At 45.5% G+C, this 23072-nt stretch overlaps 1 protein-coding gene across 3 annotated transcripts in view; it reads left to right on the forward strand.

Annotated features, from left to right (window-relative positions):
* Positions 1 to 23072, forward strand: part of LOC109872440 (homeobox protein cut-like 1) — a 214550-nt gene that overhangs the window by 149225 nt on the left and 42253 nt on the right. For 2 of the 3 annotated variants that reach the window (XM_031807406.1, XM_031807408.1), the window contains exons 10-18: positions 2998 to 3291; positions 4727 to 4785; positions 6156 to 6204; positions 6303 to 6393; positions 9274 to 10053; positions 15819 to 15899; positions 17431 to 17532; positions 17990 to 18079; positions 18405 to 18928. In XM_031807406.1, coding sequence (XP_031663266.1) covers positions 2998 to 3291; positions 4727 to 4785; positions 6156 to 6204; positions 6303 to 6393; positions 9274 to 10053; positions 15819 to 15899; positions 17431 to 17532; positions 17990 to 18079; positions 18405 to 18928 — 2070 coding nt within the window. The remainder of the gene's footprint in view (positions 1 to 2997; positions 3292 to 4726; positions 4786 to 6155; positions 6205 to 6302; positions 6394 to 9273; positions 10054 to 15818; positions 15900 to 17430; positions 17533 to 17989; positions 18080 to 18404; positions 18929 to 23072) is intronic. The other variant, XM_031807407.1, reaches the window with a different exon arrangement.

Below are 23072 nucleotides of genomic sequence, written 5' to 3' on the forward strand. Positions count from 1 at the left end.
TGTAATTTTTGGTGAGTTTGGACATTTACAATCAAATGTGAATGAGAGACATTGTGTAAATGAACAAAGTTTTGGCACATGCTTTTCTGAAGGAAGAACAGTACTGGCTCTGAAGCAGCATATGTACATGCTGTGTCAGTATGGAGTCTGGAGTCGTGAGGACAACAGGCCTGCCTGCTCTGTTTGGAGAAGAGTGGGGAGGAGTAGGAAATCAAGCCGTGGCAACTGTACAGATAACTCATCCAAAGGGCTTTGACTTCTCAAACACTGCAGAAAGCGAACACTATATGATGCCCCGTGACCTTATGAATTCAGCCACTTTTTTATTTATTTTTATTTATTTCACCTTTATTTAACCAGGTAGGCCAGTTGAGAACAAGTTCTCATTTACAACTGCGACCTGGCCAAGATGAAGCAAAGCAGTGCGACAAAAACAACAACAGAGTTACACATAAACAAATGTACAGTCAATAGCACAAAAGAAAAGAAAAATATAAAAATCTATCTACAGTGTGTGCAAATGTAGAAGAGTAGGGAGGTAGGCAATAAATAGGCCCAAGAGGTGAAAATAATTACAATTTAGCATTAATACTGAAGTGATAGATGTGCAAGTAGAGATACTGGGGGTGCAAAAGAGCAAGAGGGTAAGTAATAATATGGTGATGAGGTAGTCAGGTGTTCTATTTTCAGATTGGCTGTGTAGTGGTACAGTGATTGTTAAGCTGCTCTGACAGCTGATGCTTAAAGTTAGGGAGGGAGATATAAGACTCCAGCTTCAAAGATTTTTGCAATTCGTTCCAGTCATTGGCATCAGAGAACTGGAAGGAAAGGCGGCCAAAGGAAGTGTTGACTTTGGGGATGACCAGTGCAATATACCTGCTGGAGCATGTGCTACGGGTGGGGGTTGCTATGCTTAGATAACACGACCCCTAAGTTTAACTTGCAAGTTAACGCAGAATTCTGTGTTTTTCACGCAGGAAAAAAGTATACATTATACACAGATCTAAAATGCTTCTTGGAATTTCTACTCGGTATCAGACAAATTTTGTGCTTCAGTTTTACTTCTCCACTTAGAATGCCCGTTTGTGAATTCTCATCTTTCAGCACTTTCAGCAGACAGCGCTCTTACTGATGTGTAGCTACTTAGATTAACTTTAAGCAAAACATTCGGAAATGTAGCTGGCTGTATTCTTTCTATGATAGAAGTTTGAAACATGCATTGTTTAAAAAAAAAAAAACATTTTTCATTGTAAGCTCATTTACTGATGTGGCTGCCAGCCAAATAGCGGGGCACTTCTGATGAAAATTAAGCTTTTTTTTTGCAGAATGTGTTGCACTTGTGTATTTTCTGTTAAGTAAAACTACAGTTGCACGTCCTTGATCATTCTATTGAAGCAAAAAAACATGAAATTTGCATATAAAATGTGACCCCTGTCAATACAGAGCTGGACTTCCTCTCTCTTTTACAAACAAACAATTAACTGGCTAAACTGTTCTGGGGAACTACGGTAAACTTCACAATGTAAAATAGTGTGACAAGTGAAATGAAGAACGCAATCTGCTTTATCTCCTAACGCCCTCAAACTCAACTCTGGACCTCGAAGCCAGTTCCACTGAATTTGTGTTATTGTTCCCCTCTATTTAGGGACTGATTTAGACCTGGGACACCAGGTGTGTGTGCAATTAATTATCAGGTAGGACAGAAAACCAGCATGCTACAGACCTCATAGTGTAAGAGTTAGGTACCCCTGTCCTAACGTATTGCACAAGTTGACTGCAGGTATGTACTTAAAAAGTATCTAAAATATATATATTCGACGGTATTGAAAAACCGTCCATACCAGGGTGTACCGTCCAAGCCTAGAGACCAGGTAGTTGAAATGAAACAATCACTGAAGTTGCTCAGTTGGTGAGGTGATTAGTTGTCAGGTGAAGTGTGTGTGTGTATGTTGTGTGCGCATCGCTGTCACTTAGTTCCTGTAATCACCTGTCTTATCTGACTGCGCAGGCAGACGCACACTACACACACACTCAGATCTGCTAGCAAAGCGACAAAGAGGGTTTAGATAGGGGCGTTGAGTGAGAATCATTGGTGTCAGCCTTCTCTAGACGACACTTAATTTTCTCCACTCCCAATGACTGGGCAAGTTGCAGTGTCATTCCATCACGTTATAAATGATGGTACATTCACTTCCAATCATGGTCACATTTAGCTGTGTAATAATAATGTGAGAGACGATGGAGGAGGATTTTATTTTCTTCTGTAGTGCACATTGTTAATGGTACTCTTTAGAAGAATATTTGGGTGGGTATCTGTTTTCATCACACTTCAATATACGTTAGCCCTTGGAAGTAATATCTCACTAAAGGTTTTCCTGTGCATCTGCTTACCTTGTTTTTCTCTGGCAACGGCATAATTAAAGGGAGCCCACTGATTACAATTTATAATAGAATCACCGAAAACAATTATTTGGCATTATATGAAATAGCGCCCTCATTAGCCAAACTTTTGGAATAACTTAACCGCCAGAAAAATGTAGCATTTCCATAATTCCATAAAGATGAAGGCTTTAGCTCCTGATATATCTAAAGGTTGAATGTTTAAGCACCTTCAACATGTAATGAGTATTAGGATGCCTTGTGTTCTTCCCCCACTCGTTTTCTGATGTGGTTCAGTCATGATCTGATGCAGGAGGATATGCATGAATATACAAATCCATAAAGAGTGAAATCGCTGTGGGTCTAAATTCTGTACTCACGGTTCTATTTTGGAACTAAAGATGCATGTGTGCAATTCAAACTTCAACGTAAAATAAATGTCTATTAGACAAACATTTAGGTTATATTAGCAAATCTTAAGTTTAGATTTGGGCCTTGAAAAATGGCTGTGTATAGACTTGAGACCTACAGTGATTTATCTTATAGTTATCTGTAGACAACATGACAGCGAAGGGTGGGATAGTGGGGAGACTTGACTTGTCTCTCTCTCCTTCACAGAGAGCTGAGGTAGCGGAGAGAGAAGCAGAGGCTCTTCGGGAACAGCTGTCGTCCGCCAACAAGTCCCTCCAGCTTGCCACACAGATCCAAAAGGCCCCTGACATGGAGCAGGCCCTGGAGGTTCTGTCGCGCTCCAGTCTGGAGGTGGAGCTGAGCGCCAAGGAGCGGGAGGTGCTGCAGCTGGCCGAGGACGTGCAGAGACTGCAGGCTAGCTTGGCCAACATCCGGGAGAATTCTGCCTCGCAGATAAGCCAGCTGGAGCAGCAGCTCAGCACCAAGGAGAGCTTACTCAAGGTTAGCCCTGTCACACCACCACAGTAACACTGAGGGCCCTGGTCAGTGCCGTAACGCTATGAGGGCCCTGGTCAGTGCCGTAACGCTATGAGGGCCCTGGTCAGTGCCGTAACGCTATGAGGGCCCTGGTCAGTGCCGTAACGCTATGAGGGCCCTGGTCAGTGCCGTAACGCTATGAGGGCCCTGGTCAGTGCCGTAACGCTATGAGGGCCCTGGTCAGTGCCGTAACGCTAATAATACATTGATTTCATATAGTACTTTTCATTACAAGTAAAAACTCAGTCTCTTCAAAAGCAAAATAAACATAAAACATTTTAACAAAATAAAATGAAGGATCTGGCAGTTATTTGGCGATGGTCTCCCACAGCTTTAGATGATAGGCAGTTCAGAAATGTAGTATCTTGAGAGGAGGGAGCATAGATGGTACAGCCAGGCAGGGGGGTATAGACAGACAGGCCACGGAGCTCTTCATTGGGCACCTCATCATCTTCGATAGTCACAGCTTCTCCTCCGTAGGTAGGCTAGTCTGGTCATCAGCAAGGCCTCTGGTCAATTTCATAACATGAGTTTAGGGGTCAGTTAGGAAGAGTAGGCCTAACTACTGTGTATTCATCTGAACTTGTGTGCCATGTAAAAAATAAGTGGAATTTGTCAATAGTAGTTTATAGTGCATCAGTGTGCCTCCAGGTAATGCAGTTATATATTGTACAAACAATTGGTGGTTTTAGTTCTTGACTCCTACTGTAAGCACTACCTTTCAGCTTTAACTGAGAAAAACAGTATTTCACAACTGAAACATTTCAGTTGACTAATGCGTAGCCCTAAACCCTCTATCCATAAACATTACAGTGGTTTTACTGAACTCTGCGGGGCACCTCTCATACGGCTCTGCATTTAGGACTTGACTGACAAGTCTTTGTATCTGTGACGACTGAACAGACATGTCATATCCAGTGAGCTTTATGCACAGAGACTGAAGTGCTTCTCTATCGGAAGTTGTCGTGATATGGTGTAGCTACATGGTAATGTGTAAAGATTGCACAAAAGAGAAAGGAGCAGATTTATTATGAACTCCTCAATGCACTGAGCCATCTGAAGTGTACACATGCTAATGCACTGGGACTCCTTAAGAAAACATATTCTATACTGTGTCTCTCCAAATATTTCCTTCCCAATTCATTGGTCCTCATTGCGATCACTGTAAAACCACCCCTATTTATACAGAGTTGTCTCTAAAGTGTATACTTTCCTTAATTTTCCCATGCCTTGAAATAGCTAAAGTGTGCTCTTTCCCCACGCACTGAGCCCACTTGATTATACACTTACTTTTACACTCTGTCCACCCAAGAGTACACTCCCCAAGTGTACACTTGCTTAAGCACTCCTTTAGTGCCCCATCTTAAGAGAGTAACTAAGTGTCTCTCTTTCCACACAGCAACAGGAGGAGAAACTGCGAGAGCAGGCAGACTACGAAGCCATCAAGAAAGAGCTCAGGTAATTCACTTCCCCCCTCAGTCTGCCTCCCCTCCCCTCACCCACAGGCATCAGTTCAAAAAACCATACACATTAACCAGGTCAAATTAATTCCTGCCTCCAAGCCTATACTTGTGATGCCACCGAGTGCAAGTATGTGCGATTCGGACACCCTGCCAAACCACCCTCAAGACTATCATTAACCTTTAGATTTAGCCCTTGAATGTGGACTCGCTGAGTCTGAGTATTATTGGCACTGGTAGTGCCTATCAGAAATGTTAGTTTGATTGGACAGTAGGACTTTGCGTTCAACCTCTGTTTGCCACTGCTTTCTTATCTGATCAGAATGTTTGGGGTCTGGAGATGGGAAGCTAAAATGGCTGTGCTGTACACTCATTAAAGGGGTATGTACTTGGATGCTTTCTCCCCAAATGTGGGTTTAGTGTCATGCTCTTCTAATCTTTTCGCTTCTTTTAAAGCTGCAATATAGAACTTTTTGGGCGACCTGACCAAATTCACATATAAATGTGCGCTATAGATCTGTCATTCAACCAAGGAAATCTGTTATGATAAATGACATTTTTTATCTTTACTCATTAACAACACACACGTCACGAGCTTTATTGCGCCATATTCAGTTTTCTATGACATTGGCTTGTATAAGCTCTAGCATTTCTGGTATCCCAAGATGACGGTGAACAGTGCCTTCAGTTTTTTTGGTGTTGTGCTGCATGTTATCTCAGTCCAAGTCAGTAACAAGAAGGCTAACTAAGTTAAGATTTGCAGATAAGATAATTGGACGGCACTGCCCATGTTTAGGGTACTCGGGTGGTTTCTTACCAGGATTTAACCAACTTCACTTGTCTGGACGGCAGGGCCGTCTGAACATTAATTTGGTAACTGGATTTTCAGGCATAATATTCCCAATTGGAAGAAGTCCTAAAGGTAGTATCAGTGAATGGCTCTGTTTGTGAGAGTTTTCAGTATGATGGTCAGCCAAAGAGCTATTTGTGGGAATTTGTATTGATAGCCCGTCTGTGGTCCCAAAGGGAAGCATTCCTCTCCTAATAGACTAAAGTGTCTTTATTTGCCTCCCAACCTTTTCATAGACGCTTTTTCCTTTATAGATAATATCGCCTGAAATCCAATTGGCACCCAGCACATGATTGAATAATCCATTTTAATTACTGTGATTGGCTCTAAGGATTTCATTGCATTATCAGATTTTGATGGTCGGAGCAGAGTGAAGGACTGCCTGTCACTGATGTAGATGTTCTGTGGGGGCTGATAGCAGATAAATGTCAGTCCTGTGGTGCTGTGTGTATTTGTGATCTCCTTTTTGCAGTGGGTGCAGTAATAAAGTGGTCCATTTCTCCTTGTTTACTTCACAGTATCCTAAAGTCAATGGAGTTTGGCTCTTCAAACTTCTCCTCAGCACAGGTAAGGAGGCTGAATATTGCATTTGAGTTTTATTGGAACAATATTTAGACAATGTATCTTATCAAACAAGGTTTAACAATTTCCTATCTCTGTGTCAGGACTCTAAGAAGCCTCTGGAGTTGTTGTTGAAGAGTCGAGGCCTGCAGTCTGAGAGCTCCTCCCTGCGCCTAAACAGCAGTGAACTGAGTGGTGAGTCCTTCAAGCGCTCTCACTCACACATACACACACACACACACACACATTATTTATTAAGGTGACTTATCAATCAGACATCTGCTGTGGACTATGTAGTGTTTGTTTGCCATCTTGAACTTGCCAACTGACCAAGTTGAACATTAGTTTTCACCATTTCTATTTGTTTAAATTTCCTTAAAGCTGAGCTCCGCATCAGGGGAAATAGATGGCTGCCCACGGGTGTTTTTGTTTAGTTCATTAAACGGAGAAGAGGAGCGCCAGCGCTGTGGTAAAAAGCAGTCATAATACATACTCTGCTGTTCTATTGTGCGTGCATTGATGTCAGAGGGGGAAAAACTGTGTTTGATTTGAACTTTAACCAGTATCAAAGCAGCCAATCTGTTATCGGCAGAGTTTTTTTGTGATATGCATGTAGACACGACCACAAGGTCAACTCCTGGTGTGAACTGCCCCCGTCAAGGTCTTATTCATGGGCTGGAACTGAACAGGCTTCGTAAGCACTGATAGGGTTGTTTCCAAAGAGGGGGCTGATGTTTTGTTGAACTCATTGAGCCTAATTCAGTGATGCACAGAGCCCTAGCATTCCACCATTGATCTCTGAGGCCTTATCGCCTTCTCTTGTCACAACATGCCAGCTCTTTCAATTGCATACCCCACATTCAGCTGCCTTACACAGACCCATTAATGGCTTTTCGTCTGTCTCCATATCTAAAATCCTGAGACTCAAGGATATCTGTCATGAAGAGCTTTTTGAAAATGTGGACATGGTCTGAGCGGAAGTTACCCCAGACCAGAATGTAATATGGAGTATAAGTCCCTCACCATTAGCCTTCATCAGAGCATGGGCCTGTGCCTCTGTGTGTGTGCCAGGGTGCTTCCAACTTAAAAGGACACACAGTCCTTTTGTTTCTTTACTCTGTCAGTCGCCTAGAGGGGTTATAGACAGGAAGTAAAGTAGTCAAACAGGATGCAGCTCCAGCTATCTCTGCCAGCAGAAGAAGAGACTGTTTGACTCAAAGGAAATAATGTTATATCTCAAGGAGCTTTTTCTTTTCTACAAATATAGACACACTCCTAAACAATGTGTCAACTGTTTCCCATTGGCATGCTACCGCGTTTGATACAAATAAAAAACATTCTGGCTCTGTAAATGTATAATGGAGTTGAATTGAAGGGTTCGAAGCTGACAGTCGGCTCACACCATTAAGACTGAAGTGCTGCTGCTTTCTCAGAGCGGCACTCGTCTTGTCTGGATCCTCGATTTATCTCATTCAGAGAATCAGCCCTATAAGCACGGCGATTTGAGAGGTAGTGTAACATTCTCTGTGCTACATTTCAAAGGATCACTGCTTGAGGTTTCTTGTTATATCTCCATTTATATAAAGTCCTAGACTTTACATCTGCTACCTGAAGATCTACTCAGACTCTGAGGATGAAAAGATTGGAGACCTTTTGGTCCTGGTCTAACACCTACTGGTGTTCAGTCTGCCTTTTTTCCAGTTGAAGAACAATACGTGTCTTCTACTTCAGAGAGCTTTAGCTTTCTGTTCTAAGTTTAAAAATGGCTCCTTAAAGTAGATTCTACCCTAAACTCAACAATATGACCTCTCCAAAAAAGAACCTAACCACACCACAGTCTAGGGGACTATAACTACACAAACAGGTACTGACCACGGCTAGTGTTTGGAGGCTACATCTCATCTTTACGGGTTAAGGTCCGTTTAAAAAAAAAAAAAACGTTCCATGGCTTTTTTGGTAGCGCATCTGCGCCCACACAGTTTGCAGTTGTGTGTCGGAAGGGTGGGGGTAGTGGAGGGGCACAGTGCAGCCCACCCTAGGCGAGGAGGAGAGGGGGGCCAAGGGAGGTCAGAGGCTGGAGGACATGGAGTGATCCAGTATGCTAATGAAGCCCCGTTAGTCTCTCCTCCCAGTATGCCCTTTATCACTCAGTGCACTTGGTCGCTCCGGAAATGTCATCCCATTTGGCTTCGGGTCTCCCCCCTCCCTCCCCTGTCCTCGAAAATTAAGCTTTTCATTTGTATTCCTAATGGGACCCCTCGCTGTCCAACCGGATCATGTTGATGTGAAACCAAAGGCGCTGTTTGGCTACAGGTTGGACGGGTGTTCTACTTAGTTACTTCCCAATGTGATTTTTGATGAATAAATGTTAATGATTGTACATTTATACAGTGTTATCAGTTTTATGATAACTACATTTTGTATGCCTGATGATCTGTATACCGTGGCCTCTTTTGCAATGTTGTTGAGCCTATGGCTATACCTAACATTAATCAAATCTCACAAGGAAAAGTATGTATAAAGAGCAAATATTGCTTGGCTGCCATTGTTTATCATTGCTGTATAGTACATGTGTAAGTTTTGCTACTGTTCCCGCACTCTGATGCATATACCACAGTCACACACACACCACTGATGTTAATCCACCCTGAAATAAGGGCATCCCTAAGCTACCTTGAGTGAGTGGTGACCTGGAGATGGTGATATGCAGGGGCAGGGGCAAGAAGGTTAGGCAGGGCATACACCACACAGCAGGTAACCTAGGCAGCTCTCTGCCTGTGTCCATATCCTGTGACATGCCTGCCAGACGCTTCCCTTCACTACTGTTCAGTGTCCCTCTCCACAGCCAGAAGTCCTACTGGCAAATTCGCACAATGCATCAGTGCATCTCCACTCTAAGGTTATGCTACTCAACTGGAGTTCACTGTACCCCCAACAGTTCACTTAATGGGTGTGATGAAACTTGTGTACTTGTAGTTAGATGGTGTTTTGTCTAGATATTTTGTTTATTTTGGACACATTTTGTTGATGTCACTTAATGTATTGATCTGTGTCATGTTTTGTCTGGTCTCACAGGTGTGAGGGAGCGAAAGGTCAAAGACTCATCAGATGGTCAACAGCGTCTTCCTGCCACGCCCATGGGCACCAACTTGCAGGGCTCCCCTCCCCCTCCCTCCTCTCAACTCCTCTTGCGCACTGGCTCAGGTGGTTCCTCCGACACCACCCCTGTCACCACCGCCAATGGCACGCACCACTTCTCGCCCACGGGCGGCGGGCTGGGTGGGCAGGACTTCTTCAGCCCCTCCTCGCTGGTGTCGGCAGGCACCGCTTTCCCCCTGGCGGGCAAAGTGTCGCTCAATTCCCTGCTGCAGCGCCAGCTCATGCAGACCTTCTACTCCAAAGCCCTGCAGGACTCAGTGTCTGGCCAGGCCCTGCTTTTCTCCCCCGCCCACTACCCAACCCCTAACTCCCTCTCAGCCAGCCCTCTGCCACCCCATCAGTCTTTGCAGTCGCAATCCCAGCACCCGTCGGCGGGCAGCCCAGACGTTAATGGCCTAGCCCCCTCGCCCAGCCAGTCAGAGGGTGCAGGGAGTGTCTCGGAAGGTGAAGACATGGACACGTCTGAGATAGCGCGTCAGGTCAAGGAGCAGCTGATCAAGCACAACATTGGGCAGAGGATCTTCGGCCACTACGTGCTGGGGTTGTCCCAGGGCTCGGTCAGTGAGATACTGGCTAGGCCCAAGCCCTGGAGCAAGCTGACCATCAGGGGCAAGGAGCCCTTCCACAAGATGAGGCAGTTCCTATCTGACGAGCAGAACATCTTGGCACTGCGCAGCATCCAGGGGAGGCAGAGAGGTGAGACTGACAGAAATGTATTCACACACACACTTCACACAGGACACATTAACTGCTCTCACCCAGACATACAGAAACTTACAGTACATAGACATATCTGAGCTTGTATCACTGTTTTCTCACATGCACACTTAGCTGAGCACGTCACATATGCATACATATTTTATTGATGTCTCTGCCTCCAGATGCTTTGCATCACACAAAGTTCCAGGCGAAAAATTTGACAGCTGTATTTCTGAAGCATATAGCAGAAAGGCCTCAGGTTCAGGCTGGTGTTCTGTTTCTGTCTTACAGTAGCTTCAGTGGGGTCCTGCTATGCTCTCCCACAAAACTCTGTACTCAACTCAACAGGAAAAGGGGTGCTGAATGGTACATTGAATTTTGTCAGACACACGATTCAGATTAGCAAAAGACAAACTTCAGCAGTCTATGTTCAATATTTGACCTTCAGTCAGAGCATGGCCTTAACCTTTAACCTTTGACTTGACAAACCCTTGCATTTTGGTAACTGGTGATAGCACTGTCTCTTTAACAACAGATGTCCAACCCCACCCTTCAGCAGTGTAGCCATAGCCCGGGCCCTGATGAATGGACAGCGATCCTTATCATCGTCACCAGTCATGTCGCCCGCTAAGACGTCCAGATTAACCTTGCAGACATGTTCCCTTTCCCGTCGTTATCGCCTGTCGCCTGTCATTGTAGCAACCGTCCCACGAATCAAACCCGGTAGAGGGAGGGAGCATTTAGAAGTGGGTCTATCAAAATGTCATCTTCACATGCGCCACTCAGGTTTCCAGCACTTATCGCTGTCGGCCCACTGCCTTTTCCTATTGATTTTGTAACCGTCTTAAATGGCACATTGCTGTGTGCTGCTGGGGAACGCAGCCTGTACTGTTGAGTCAGTGAGTGGGAGGCAAGCTGATCCCATCAGATTACAGGGGGACATTTTCCTGATCTGTCTGAATGGGCACATCAGTGCTCAAACGACAGTCAATAACATGCAAGTCTGGACAGGTGTGTATGTTGAGGTCAATTAAAGACTGAAGCTGCACCCCCCATGCTGCAAAGTCCTCATTCTTCACCCCAAACTGCTGATAACTAATGCAGACACTTTTACAAGCAATTTTGTCGAATTTGAGACGGATTACAAAATGCATACATTGTGTTCCTATTAAATTACTTCCTATTTCTCCTCTTTGCTCTCTCTTTCTCTCCCCCCCCCCCCTCCTCCACAATCTCTCTCCCTCTCTAAATATCTCTATCCCCCTCTTCATATCCATCCCACTCTTTCACTGTGTCTGTCTCTCTCTGCTCTTTCTCTCTTTCTGTCTCTGAGTGAGGAACTGATAAGTTTGGAGCTTGGCGCTCAGTCAGTAGCGTCACAAGGCAAGACGAGAGCTGCTGCGGTCAGCAAGAAGCCCAGGACGAGAGCGAGGCGAGACATGCAGTTTAGGAAATGCGTCCGCAGTCTGGTTTCTCCGCATTTCACAGCAAGGGCACACTTGGCAGTCAGGGCAGGGATGATGTAAAAGTTTGAGCTTTAGTTTTCCTGTTAAAGCAGAGTAGTGAGTATAGATGAATGTGCACACTGTAGCTCTGTACTCTTGTCTATTGTGCTTGTTTGGACAGATTTCAAGGAATTGGTCTGGCAGCAAGCCCCAAACCTGTCTGCCCAGGGGAGAAGTTTAATAGAATCATGTTGGGGAGAAATGTAATGTGGTTCTTATGTGGCGTAGCTACTAGTTCTCTTCTGTTTCAATCATTTATGTTTTCAATAACTGAACCCACAACTCACGTTTTACTGAGCCCAAATCACCATCAATGTCCCTTCTTGTATATGTGAAGAGTTTGATATGTTGTTTGAATGGTAGAACATTTGGATTGACTCAAGGGTTCTCAGAGGGTGGTTTAAGACTGTGTGGAGTGGTCTTACATACACTTTCTTTGTTTCTGTCTGTTTGACAATAATTGACTGTTGCCTTCTACTGTGCGTATTACCAATGTGTTTTTACAAGCATTTTAACATACTAGAGCCATGCACGGACATGAATTTTAAGCCCAAGCCCTATCCATGCCTGCAATGTTCAGGCCCTACCCTACCCATGCCTGCAATGTTCAGGCCCTACCCTACCCATGCCCAATTGCTTCTGCCAAATTTAAAGGAAAACTCCACCCTAAAACTTTAATTTCAAGTCAAATGTATTTGTCACATACACATGGTTAGCAGATATTAATGTGAGTGTACTGAAATTCTTGTGCTTCTAGTTTCGACCATGCAGTAATATCTAACAAGTAATCTAACTTAACAATTTCACAACAACTGCCTTATACACACAAGTGTAAAGGAATTAATAAGAATATGTACATAAAAATATATGATGGTATAGAGTACAGTATATACATATGAGATGAGTAATGTAGGGTATGTAAACATTATAAAGTGGCATTGTTTAAAGTGGCTAGTGATACATTTATTACATACATTTTCTATTATTAAGTGGCTAGAAATGAGTCAGTATGTTGGCAGCAGCCACTCAATGTTAGTGATGGGTGTTTAACAGTCTGATGGCCTTGAGATAGATGCTGTTTTTCAGTCTCTCGGTCCCCACTTTGATGCACCTGTATTGACCTCGCCTTCTGGATGATAGCGGGGTGAACAGGCAGTGGCTCGGGTGGTTGTTGTCCTTGATGATCTTTTTGGCCTTCCTATGATATCGGGTGGTGTAGGTGTCCTGGAGGGCAGGTAGTTTGCCCCCAGTTATGCGTTGTGCAGACCTCACTACCCTCTGGAGAGCCTTACAGTTGTGGGCGGAGCAGTTGCCGTACCAGGCGGTGATACAGCCCGACAGGATGCTCTCGATTGTGCATCTGTAAAAGGTTGTGAGTGTGTTTGGTGACGAGCCGAATTTCTTCAGCCTCCTGAGGTTGAAGAGGCGCTGCTGCGCCTTCTTCAACACGCTGTCTGTGTGGATAGACCATTTCAGTTTGTCCGTGATGTGTACGCCGAGGAACTTAAAACTTTCCACCTTCTCCACTACTGTCCGTCTATGGCTGCTCCCTCTGCTGTTTCCTGAAGTCTAGGATCATCTCCTTTGTTTTGTTGACATTGAGTGTGATGTTATTTTCCTGACACCACACTCCGAGGGCCCTCACCTCCTCCCTGTAGGCCGTCTCGTCGTTGTTGGTAATCAAGCCTACCACTGTAGTGTCGTCTGCTAACTTGATGATTGAGTTGGAGGCATGCATGGCCACGCAGTCATATGGGTGAACAGGGAGTACAAGAGAGGGCTGGGAACGTACCCTTGTGGGGCCCCAGAGTTGAGGATCAGCAGGGTGGAGATGTTGTTACCTACCCCCACCACCTGGGGACGGCCCGTCAGGAAGTCCAGGACCCAGTTACACAGGGTGGGGTCGAGACCCAGGGTCTACTATGGTGGTAAATGCTGAGCTGTAATCGATGAACAGAACTATTACATAGGTATTCCTCTTGTCCAGATGGGTTAGGGCAGTGTGCAGTGTGATTGCGTCGTCTGTGGACCTACTGGGGCGGTAAGCAAATTGGAGTGGGTCTAGGGTGTCAGGTAGGGTGGTGGTGATATGGTCCTTGACTAGTCTCTCAAAGCACTTCATGATGACGGAAGTGAGTGCTACGGGGCGATAGTCATTTAGCTCAGTTACCTTAGCTTTCTTGGGAACAGGAACAATGGTGGCCCTCTTGAAGCATGTGGGAACAGCAGACTGGGATAAGGATTGATTGAATATGTCCGTAAACACACCAGCCAGCTGGTCTGCGCATGCTCTGAGGACGTGGCTGGGGATACCGTCTGAGCCGGCAGCCTTGCGAGGGTTAACACGTTTAAATGTTTTACTCACGTTGGCTGCAGTGAAGGAGAGCCCGCAGGTTTTGGTAGCGGGCCGTGTCAGTGGCACTGTATTGTCCTCAAAGCGAACAAAGAAGTTGTTTAGTTTGTCAGGGAGCAAAGCATTGTGGTCTGCAACGGTGCTGCTTTTCCTTCTTTAGTCCGTGATTGACTGTAGACCCTGCCACATACCTCTTGTGTCTGAGCCGTTGAATTGCGACTCTACTTTGTCTCTATACTGACGCTTAGCTTGTTTGATTGCCTTGCGGCGGGAATATCTGCACTGTTTGTATTCGGTCATGTTTCCGGTCGCCTTGCCCTGATTAAAAGCAGTGGTTCGCGCTTTCAGTTTTGCGCGAATGCTGCCATCAATCCACGGTTTCTGGTTGGGGAATGTTTTAATAGACGCTGTGGGTACAACATCACTGATGCACTTGCTAATAAACTCGCTCACCGAATCAGCGTATTCATCAATGTTATTGTCCGACGCTATGCAGAACATATCCCAGTCCACGTGATAGACGCAATCTTGAAGCGTGGAATCAGATTGGTCGGACCAGCGTTGAACAGCCCTGAGCACGAGCGTTTCCTGTTCTAGTTTCTGTCTATAGGCTGGGAGCAACAAAATGGAGCCGTGGTCAGATTTTCCGAAAGGAGGACGGGGGATGGCTTTATATGCGTCACGGAAGTTAGAATAACAAGTTAAGATATATAACTTTCAAAATAAAGAAATACAGGTGCATCAAAGCTGGGACCCAGAGACTGAAAAACAGCTTCTATCTCAAGACCATCTTAAATAGCCATCACTAGCACATTAGAAGCTTCTGCTCTATATACATAGACTTGAAATCACTGGCCAATGGAACACTAGTCACTTTAATAATGTTTACATATTTTGCTTTACTCATCTCATATGTATATACTGTATTCTATCCTATTCTACTGTATCTTACTCTATGCCGCTCTGACATTGCTCGTCCAAATATTTATATATTCTTAATTCCATTCATTTACTGTGGACTGTGTGTATTGTTAGATATTACTGCGCTGTTGGAGATAGAAACTCATTTGATTTGATTTGAAATAAAGCCGGTATGATGCATTTTGCTGTTCCCCGCTCCCTCACAGCGCTACATGCGCTCTGTTCATGACTCTGCATGTGAGTAACCATAGCAACTGCTTCTTTGGGACTTCTCTGCTCAATGATGAGGCATGAGAGAGCAGTTGGCTACCTACTTTTCGTCACTCTAAACTACGACAACTCAAGGAACATTTATTATTTTTGGTGAAATAATCTCTTCTGTCGAATCAGACAATGCTCTGATCTTATATTTGACGAGGTTGAAGCACTTCTGACGCCATGATCTTAGTAAGATATGACAGTACTGCGCAGCACAAGCAAATGGCTTAGCTTCAAAATGTTAGTAATCAATTTGGTGATGTCCAGCCCGTACCCTAGTTATTGATGAAAAAACAGGCCCTAGCCGGCTCTAACCCAATGTATAATGTCGGGGCCTGTCGGGCTCGGGTCGGGTAGCAGAGCTGTCTTCTTTAGTAAATCACTTATGGGTTTCGTCCATGTTAAATAAGTTGAATTGATTTTGCCCAAATGTTCGGGTTTTTGCTCAGATGTCTAGATGTTGAGGTTGTCTAGTAACTGTAGATCTATAGCTCTATATAGCAAATGCCCTGACTACCACCACTATATCCATTTGTGTAGAATAAAACTGCTCCTAGACACTGATCTAGTGTCCGTTTTGAGTTTTCCCGACTAATGTTTAAGGTTCGAATTTGGGGAGTGTAAGCTGATCCTAGACCTGTGCCTAGGTCAGTGTCTCCCCTCATCCATGTGGCAGTCCAGTGGTCTGACACTTATCTTATCTGTCGCCGCTTGTTTTCCAACAGAGAACCCAGGCCAGAACCTGAACAGAGTGTTTCAGGAGGTTCCGAAGCGAAGAACCGGCTCCGAAGGCTCCTCGAGGGCAGGTCTGTTCTTTGCCTTCCCTATCGTGGTTGGTTTAGTGTTTTGGTCGGCTTTTATGTTGTCCAATTTGTTGTGTCAGTTAGCCATTGTCAAAGTCACTCTACCACTTCTGGCCTGGAGTCTGGTTCAAAATACAGGGATGAGGCTGATACAGGGTCAGATATGTTTCTTCCTTGTTAAGGGTTGTTTTTTTATCTGGTCCTAGATTGGTGGCTAAGGGCAACTTCTACCTCAGGCGAAAACCCAGGGGCAGGATAAGGCAGGGAGAGGTTTATAAAGGCACCCTTTCAACCCATAGGGTGCGTCGTAAAACGTAGTCTAAACATCCAGTCCCAACCAGCCCACGCAATCTCTCTCCCAGTCTGAAATCAGGGCGAAACCTCATACATAGAATTTAGCCTTTAAAAAGCTCCTTTATATGCTGTACTATGTACTTTCCCCAAAACCATGCAGTTTTTCATGCCTTCTGAAAATGGCCAAAGCTGTGGTGCTTACATGCTGTTTGGCACTTCGGTAGGCCACAAACACAAACATTTTCAAACCTTTTTATTTTTACAGGCGGTGGTGGCCTCAACAAAACTGTGAAACAGAGGTTACATCACGTCCCCATGACCCGGCAGCTGTGCCCAAACACCACCATGTGCGTGTGTGTGTCTGTGTATGAGTGAGAGTGCTGGGTCTTACTGGTGTCACTGGTAGGCCACCATGTCTCCACTCCGGGGGGAGCACTTACAGTCACCTGCCCTTGCCCGGGTCAGACCCCTTTTTTGTTATGAATTACTTGCAGTTCACCCCCCATGTAGCCAGCTGCTCCCCACCTCACTCACACACATGAGCGAGCACGACCTTGCCCAATTACTCCGACCACTCACTCAGGACAAATGAGAGAGAGAGGAGAGGAAGCCGAAGGTTGGGACCCACGTTAGTCTGGCCCCTCCATGTTTAACTCCAAACAGCAATTAGCCTTCCCTTCTGAAGCCAGTCCAAAACACCAGGTCATATGTTTCTTATGGAGCTTGTCCAAAGTCTGGTTCCCATTGTTGCGGAGAGAGAGTAGCTGGCTGGCTGCTGGAAGTGTTCTGTTCTGTTCAGCACTCATGAGGAACATGTGTAGCCTTGGCCACTTGTGTTAACAGGATTGAGCTGTGTTGTAAAGGGAGACCCATGGGGAGTACTGCAGTCCAGGGGGGCCATGGCGGTTTGTCAGAACGCAATGAAGGAGAAGGCTAGGAGCAACGTCTCCTTGGGTTCCTTTTAGACAGGAGACAGTGGGTAGACTCAAACTTCACCGTCTCACAGCTTGTCTCAATTTACTGTTTTACTGGATATTTATAGGAAAAGTAGCACTTTTCTCAAACTCAAAACATTCAGCTATATTTTGGGTATCTTATGACTGTGCACCTGTGGCATATTGAAGTCAAATACTAGCAACATTTATTAATTACCCCAACTTTCTATCATCCCCCATTGATTCCCGCCGTCCCTCCCTTTAGTACAGTCCATTGACCCCTGACCTTTGTTGCCCATTCCTAGGTAACATCACCACGCGGATCCGTACTCCGGAGAGTGGGTCAGACGAGGCCATCAAGTCCATCCTGGAGCAGGCCAAGAGAGAGCTGCAGGTCCAGAAGGCTGGTGAGTGACTCCTCTCTTTGCTCTGTGTCTGATGGAAACGACTCTACACCAGTGTCTGGTATGAATTTCCAATTGATTTACTGTATTGACAGAGCTAAAATAAATTGACCTCAACCCTGCTGTTGAAGCTTCTCGTCTGACCCCCAACCCTCATACCACACTGCATGCCCCTTATAAGTAAATTATAGGGATGGTGGGTATTGAAGGGATGAGTGAACGTCCTAGTGTGTTGACCTCATACAAAAGTGAAGTAAAGTGGAGGAACATACAGTAGGATGTGATGTGGTTGGATCAAGATTTCCCAGTTGTATCTAATGGGTCTGACATTTATCCATAAATTGCCAATGCCATAACTAATGTCAAACAGTGCTAGTGACTACCCCATACACCGCCATTAGAATGTCTAAGAGATGTCCCTCGTGCTAACCCCCTTTTGACGCCATGCCACCCACTACAGATGGGGTGGACAACAGACAGCGACGACAGACAGGTTACCCCCGAGGCATGGGCAACTATTTCGCAAAATATGCACAAAGTCTCAGACTCGGTGAGGAATGGATTTAACCTTAAACAATGTGTGGCCACACACCGAGAATATACAAACCAAATACAGACTACAAGACTGTTGTGCCTTCTGTTTCTGTAAGGGATGTAGATAACATTTCCTTGACCATGTCTTAAATCTAAGAGATATGGTTCTACTATGTAGCATTTATTTTCCTTTTGTGTAGAACTTCAGGTATCAAACAGAAAATCCAGAATTATCCTCCACTTATCCTAGCACTGTATATGTGGGCCATGAAGCATCATCTGAAGTTGAGTGTTGATGACATTTGTAGTGTTGTCTGATGACTGTGTATCCTCTCTGTCAGTCTCTCTCCCTGCAGTGGACTTGTCTCAGACCCCTCCCTCGTCCAGCATTGGTGGTGGTGGTGGTAGTATCGGCTCAGGTGGATCCTCCAGCTCAGACGAGACCATCCGCTCCATCCTAGAGCAGGCAAGGAGGGAGATGGAGGCCCAGCAGGCCGCCCTGGAGCCCATCCTCAAGCCGTCCTCCATGGGCCCCTCTGACCTGGCCCTGCTTTCTCCCAAAGTCCTGGACGCTTCCACTCTCCGGGCCTCCTACTCACCCCTGGCCCTCTCCCTCAAGAAGCCCTCCATCCCCCCATCCTCCTCGCCCTCCTCCCTCCTGGACTTCCACTCTGCCATGGTGAAGGAGGCAGGAGAGGTGGTGGTGGGAGAAGGCGGGGTAGGAGGAGGGTCTCTAATGGACGGAGGGACCAAGCAGGGGCGGGGCTCCTGGAGGGACCAATGGTGGAATAGTATGCACCCCGGAGGGCGGGGAGTCACGTCTAGCATGAACGACGACGTGCGGAGTCAGGAGGACAGTAAGGAGGTACAGTACCGTTAATACCTCACACACTCTGCCTTCATGACCGCTCACCTCTGAACCATGGTGGTCAGGCCACAGTTAGGGCTGTTACGGTCACCGCATTACCGCCACACCGGCAGTCATGACCACAGTCAAATTCCACATGACCGTAATTAGGCTTCTCCAAAACTACACTCTGATGTTGCTGATGGTCATTAGTAGCCTACCAAACTTGCTAACAGCCAGTCACTAATGGTCTCGTACTCCGCGCTCTATTGTCCCTCTAATCACTCTGACATCAATCCAAATGCAATCTAAAATATAATCTAACACTTAATGAGAGCCCTGGCATTCAGAGTTTGAGTGGAATAGGATCACCTGTTGCACAGTGAGAGCCAGCTCCTCATTTCTGGTTAATTCATTAAATGAAATGTGTTCTTATAAGCCCATGTTGCACGAGATTTCTATGCAAACAGTGCATGCATTTCTTTGCGACTTTTTCAAATCATAGTTGCATGCACATGTAGCCTAGCCTATAGACCTGTATGTTTTGATAGGGTTTGTATCGCAACTAAAGTGGGCAAATAAATCTTAAGCATAGGCCTAGGACCCCTGGAACAGGGTTGGAGAGCACATAGCCTGTAGGCCTAGGACCCCTGGAACAGGGTTGGAGAGCCCATAGCCTGTAGGCCTAGGACCCCTGGAACAGGGTTGGAGAGCACATAGCATGTAGGCCTAGGACCCCTGGAACAGGGTTGGAGAGCCCATAGCCTGTAGGCCTAGGACCCCTGGAACAGGGTTGGAGAGCCCACAGCCTGTAGGCCTAGGACCCCTGGAAGAGGGTTGGAGAGCCCACAGCCTGTAGGCCTAGGACCCCTGGAACAGGGTTGGAGAGCCCACAGCCTGTAGGCCTAGGACCCCTGGAACAGGGTTGGAGAGCCCACAGCCTGTAGGCCTAGGACCCCTGGAACAGGGTTGGAGAGCCCACAGCCTGTAGGCCTAGGACCCCTGGAACAGGGTTGGAGAGCCCACAGCCTGTAGGCCTAGGACCCCTGGAACAGGGTTGGAGAGCCCACAGCCTGTAGGCCTAGGACCCCTGGAACAGGGTTGGAGAGCCCACAGCCTGTAGGCCTAGGACCCCTGGAACAGGGTTGGAGAGCCCACAGCCTGTAGGCCTAGGACCCCTGGAACAGGGTTGGAGAGGCCACAGCCTGTAGGCCTAGGACCCCTGGAACAGGGTTGGAGAGGCCACAGCCTGTAGGCCTAGGACCCCTGGAACAGGGTTGGAGAGGCCACAGCCTGTAGGCCTAGGACCCCTGGAACAGGGTTGGAGAGGCCACAGCCTGTAGGCCTAGGACCCCTGGAACAGGGTTGGAGAGCCCACAGCCTGTAGGCCTAGGACCCCTGGAACAGGGTTGGAGAGCCCACAGCCTGTAGGCCTAGGACCCCTGGAACAGGGTTGGAGAGCCCACAGCCTGTAGGACTAGGACCCCTGGAACAGGGTTGGAGAGCCCACAGCCTGTAGGCCTAGGACCCCTGGAACAGGGTTGGAGAGCCCACAGCCTGTAGGCCTAGGACCCCTGGAACAGGGTTGGAGAGCCCACAGCCTGTAGGCCTAGGACCCCTGGAACAGGGTTGGAGAGCCCACAGCCTGTAGGCCTAGGACCCCTGGAACAGGGTTGGAGAGCCCACAGCCTGTAGGCCAAGGACCCCTGGAACAGGGTTGGAGAGCCCACAGCCTGTAGGCCTAGGACCCCTGGAACAGGGTTGGAGAGCCCATAGCCCACAGAGCCAAGTGAAACGCATGTTCTTATAAGACCAGTCATTGCACAATGGCTTGTGAAAACAGAGTTTTGACCTGCCACTATTTAAAAGATGATCCCATCTTTTTAGTGCAACTATATTTATTGCAATTTTTTAAATTATTAAGGACATTAATCCACTTTACAACCGGTGTAGCTTACCTGGCATATTAAAAACATAACCGCAGTAAGTGCTTCCCCATGTTCGCTATTCGAGTGCAGGCTATGGATGACATTTTTTTTTTTTTGTGGGCCATTCTATCGTAAATCCTCAAATATTTCCACACATATATTAGTAGGTTATATGTAAAGACCACATTACATTGAGAATAGTCTGATGGGTGAGAGTATTATCAAGTGCTTGTCAAATTGTGAGTGAGAAACTGAAGTGTGTGCAGCCTGTGCAAGAAACATACATTTGTCGCAAAATGCAGCCTTAGGCTAAATGTTTTGATTTCTAATACATTCTAACAACAAAAGTTGCATAAATAACTCAATTCAGCATATAGGAGGACCTGTTTCAAATTAGCACTTTGTTAACCACTCAACACAGAATCTCCATGTGCACACTCATCATATCTTTTCTATTTTTTTCAGCCACTGTATGTTCAATTATATTCTTCTTAGCATAAAATAATGCCACAGAGTTCTAAGCAAATATTGTCTGCAAAATGAACAAGTGTAGCCCACAGTCGTATGGCATAGCCAGATCAGGGCCTAACATAAGGATGACTCAGAATATGCTATTCTGTTCTCCTGAAATAGGCTTAATTTTCTTCATATCATAATGTTTCTTTAGACCTGTCTAAAATAAATAAATGATTTATTGTGATGCTGTAGGCTATATTAAATTGATTTATTATACTTTTTTCAATGTAGACGTTCCAAAGGTCCGCATAGGCAAGATGACGAACAGCCATCGCTCATCCATATATTTCTATGTACATATTGTTATTCATTCCTTTGTTGTTGTGAAATAGTTAGATTACTTGTTAGATATTACTGCATCGTCGGAACTAGAAGCATAAGCATTTCACAACACTCGCATTAACATCTGCTAACCATGTGTATGTGACCAATAAAATTTGATTTGATTTCAGTGGCTTGTAGGCTATGCGTGGAAGGCCGGAGATGCTAAATGTGTTTTTGTTCATTAACGGACCGGCAGTTATTTGCATGACAGTTACTGGCCACAGCCACAATGTTCAAAATGTTCTGAGAATGTGTCATATCCAATGTTCCCTCTAATTCTGTGCAACTTCCAGCACGCATTTACTGTGAACACTGAGGCTGTACCCGCTTTTACTTAGTTTTAACAGTGGCCATGTAGGCTACTGTAGTTATTTGATCATAATGTACTGTAGGCCTACCATCAAAAACAATGGAGAATATTCATCCCATAATATTTTAACATGGAAATAGCTGTTCTATCATTCAGCCTACAGTTGCTGCCAATTTTGAAGAAAAAAAACATGCAGGGCTTGACATTAACCTGTTTATCCACTTGTCATTCAGACAAGGTGACTGAAAATGTTGTTGTGTTGTTTGATGCAAGAAACCACTTTATAAAACAAAATGCACTATTATTGCCATACCATTATTACAGAGAATCAGACCGCTTATGCTACCCTCAGTTTATTCAAACCTAAGTAGCCAATATACAATCTCAAAATACAACAACCTTTAAGACAAAAAAAAGCTCTTTACCTGACTCGCTTTTCAAAGATGTCTAGAAATGTATAAATCTTGTACTCTTGTAGGAAGCAATCACTCCCCTATTGCTGACTAAAAATGATCTATAACTGGGCTAATAATTCACTAACTAGCAAAGGATTTTAACTAAATGTGCACATGTGGCTACATGTAGCCTAACAAGCGCATCTACTCACAACCGCTCATGCTGTAAACACAGTCCAGTTCAAAGTAAATGGCAAAGCTCTATTTGCATATAGGCCTACTGCAGCTCTGATTGTTTATGCCGCACTGGTTTGTGTAGAGTACAGGCTGAGTAGTGTGTGTCAAAGCAATAGAATCCTACGCCGATGTGTTCTGCCTACAAAAAAATCTCTTGCATAGTTAATTTTGTTTTGGCATGTTGCATTGAAAGTGGCTAATATTGCATTGATTCGATCACAATTTCCACAGTAAAGGGAAACGTTGATGGTGTTAACAGGGAAAATTCTAGAACAGTGGTCACCAACCGTTTCTGAGTCAAGATCAGATTGATTCAAAATGCAAGCCGAGATCTACCGCTCAGATTGTTTTTTACATGACTTGAAAAACGTAAGCCTAAACCACCCTAAGCAACATTAACCAATTAAAAACAGTACTGTAGCAGTTATGTTTGTGCAGTAAGCTATAGGCCC

This window comes from Oncorhynchus kisutch, linkage group LG28 (genome assembly GCF_002021735.2).
Source record: "Oncorhynchus kisutch isolate 150728-3 linkage group LG28, Okis_V2, whole genome shotgun sequence".
NCBI lineage: Eukaryota > Metazoa > Chordata > Actinopteri > Salmoniformes > Salmonidae > Oncorhynchus > Oncorhynchus kisutch.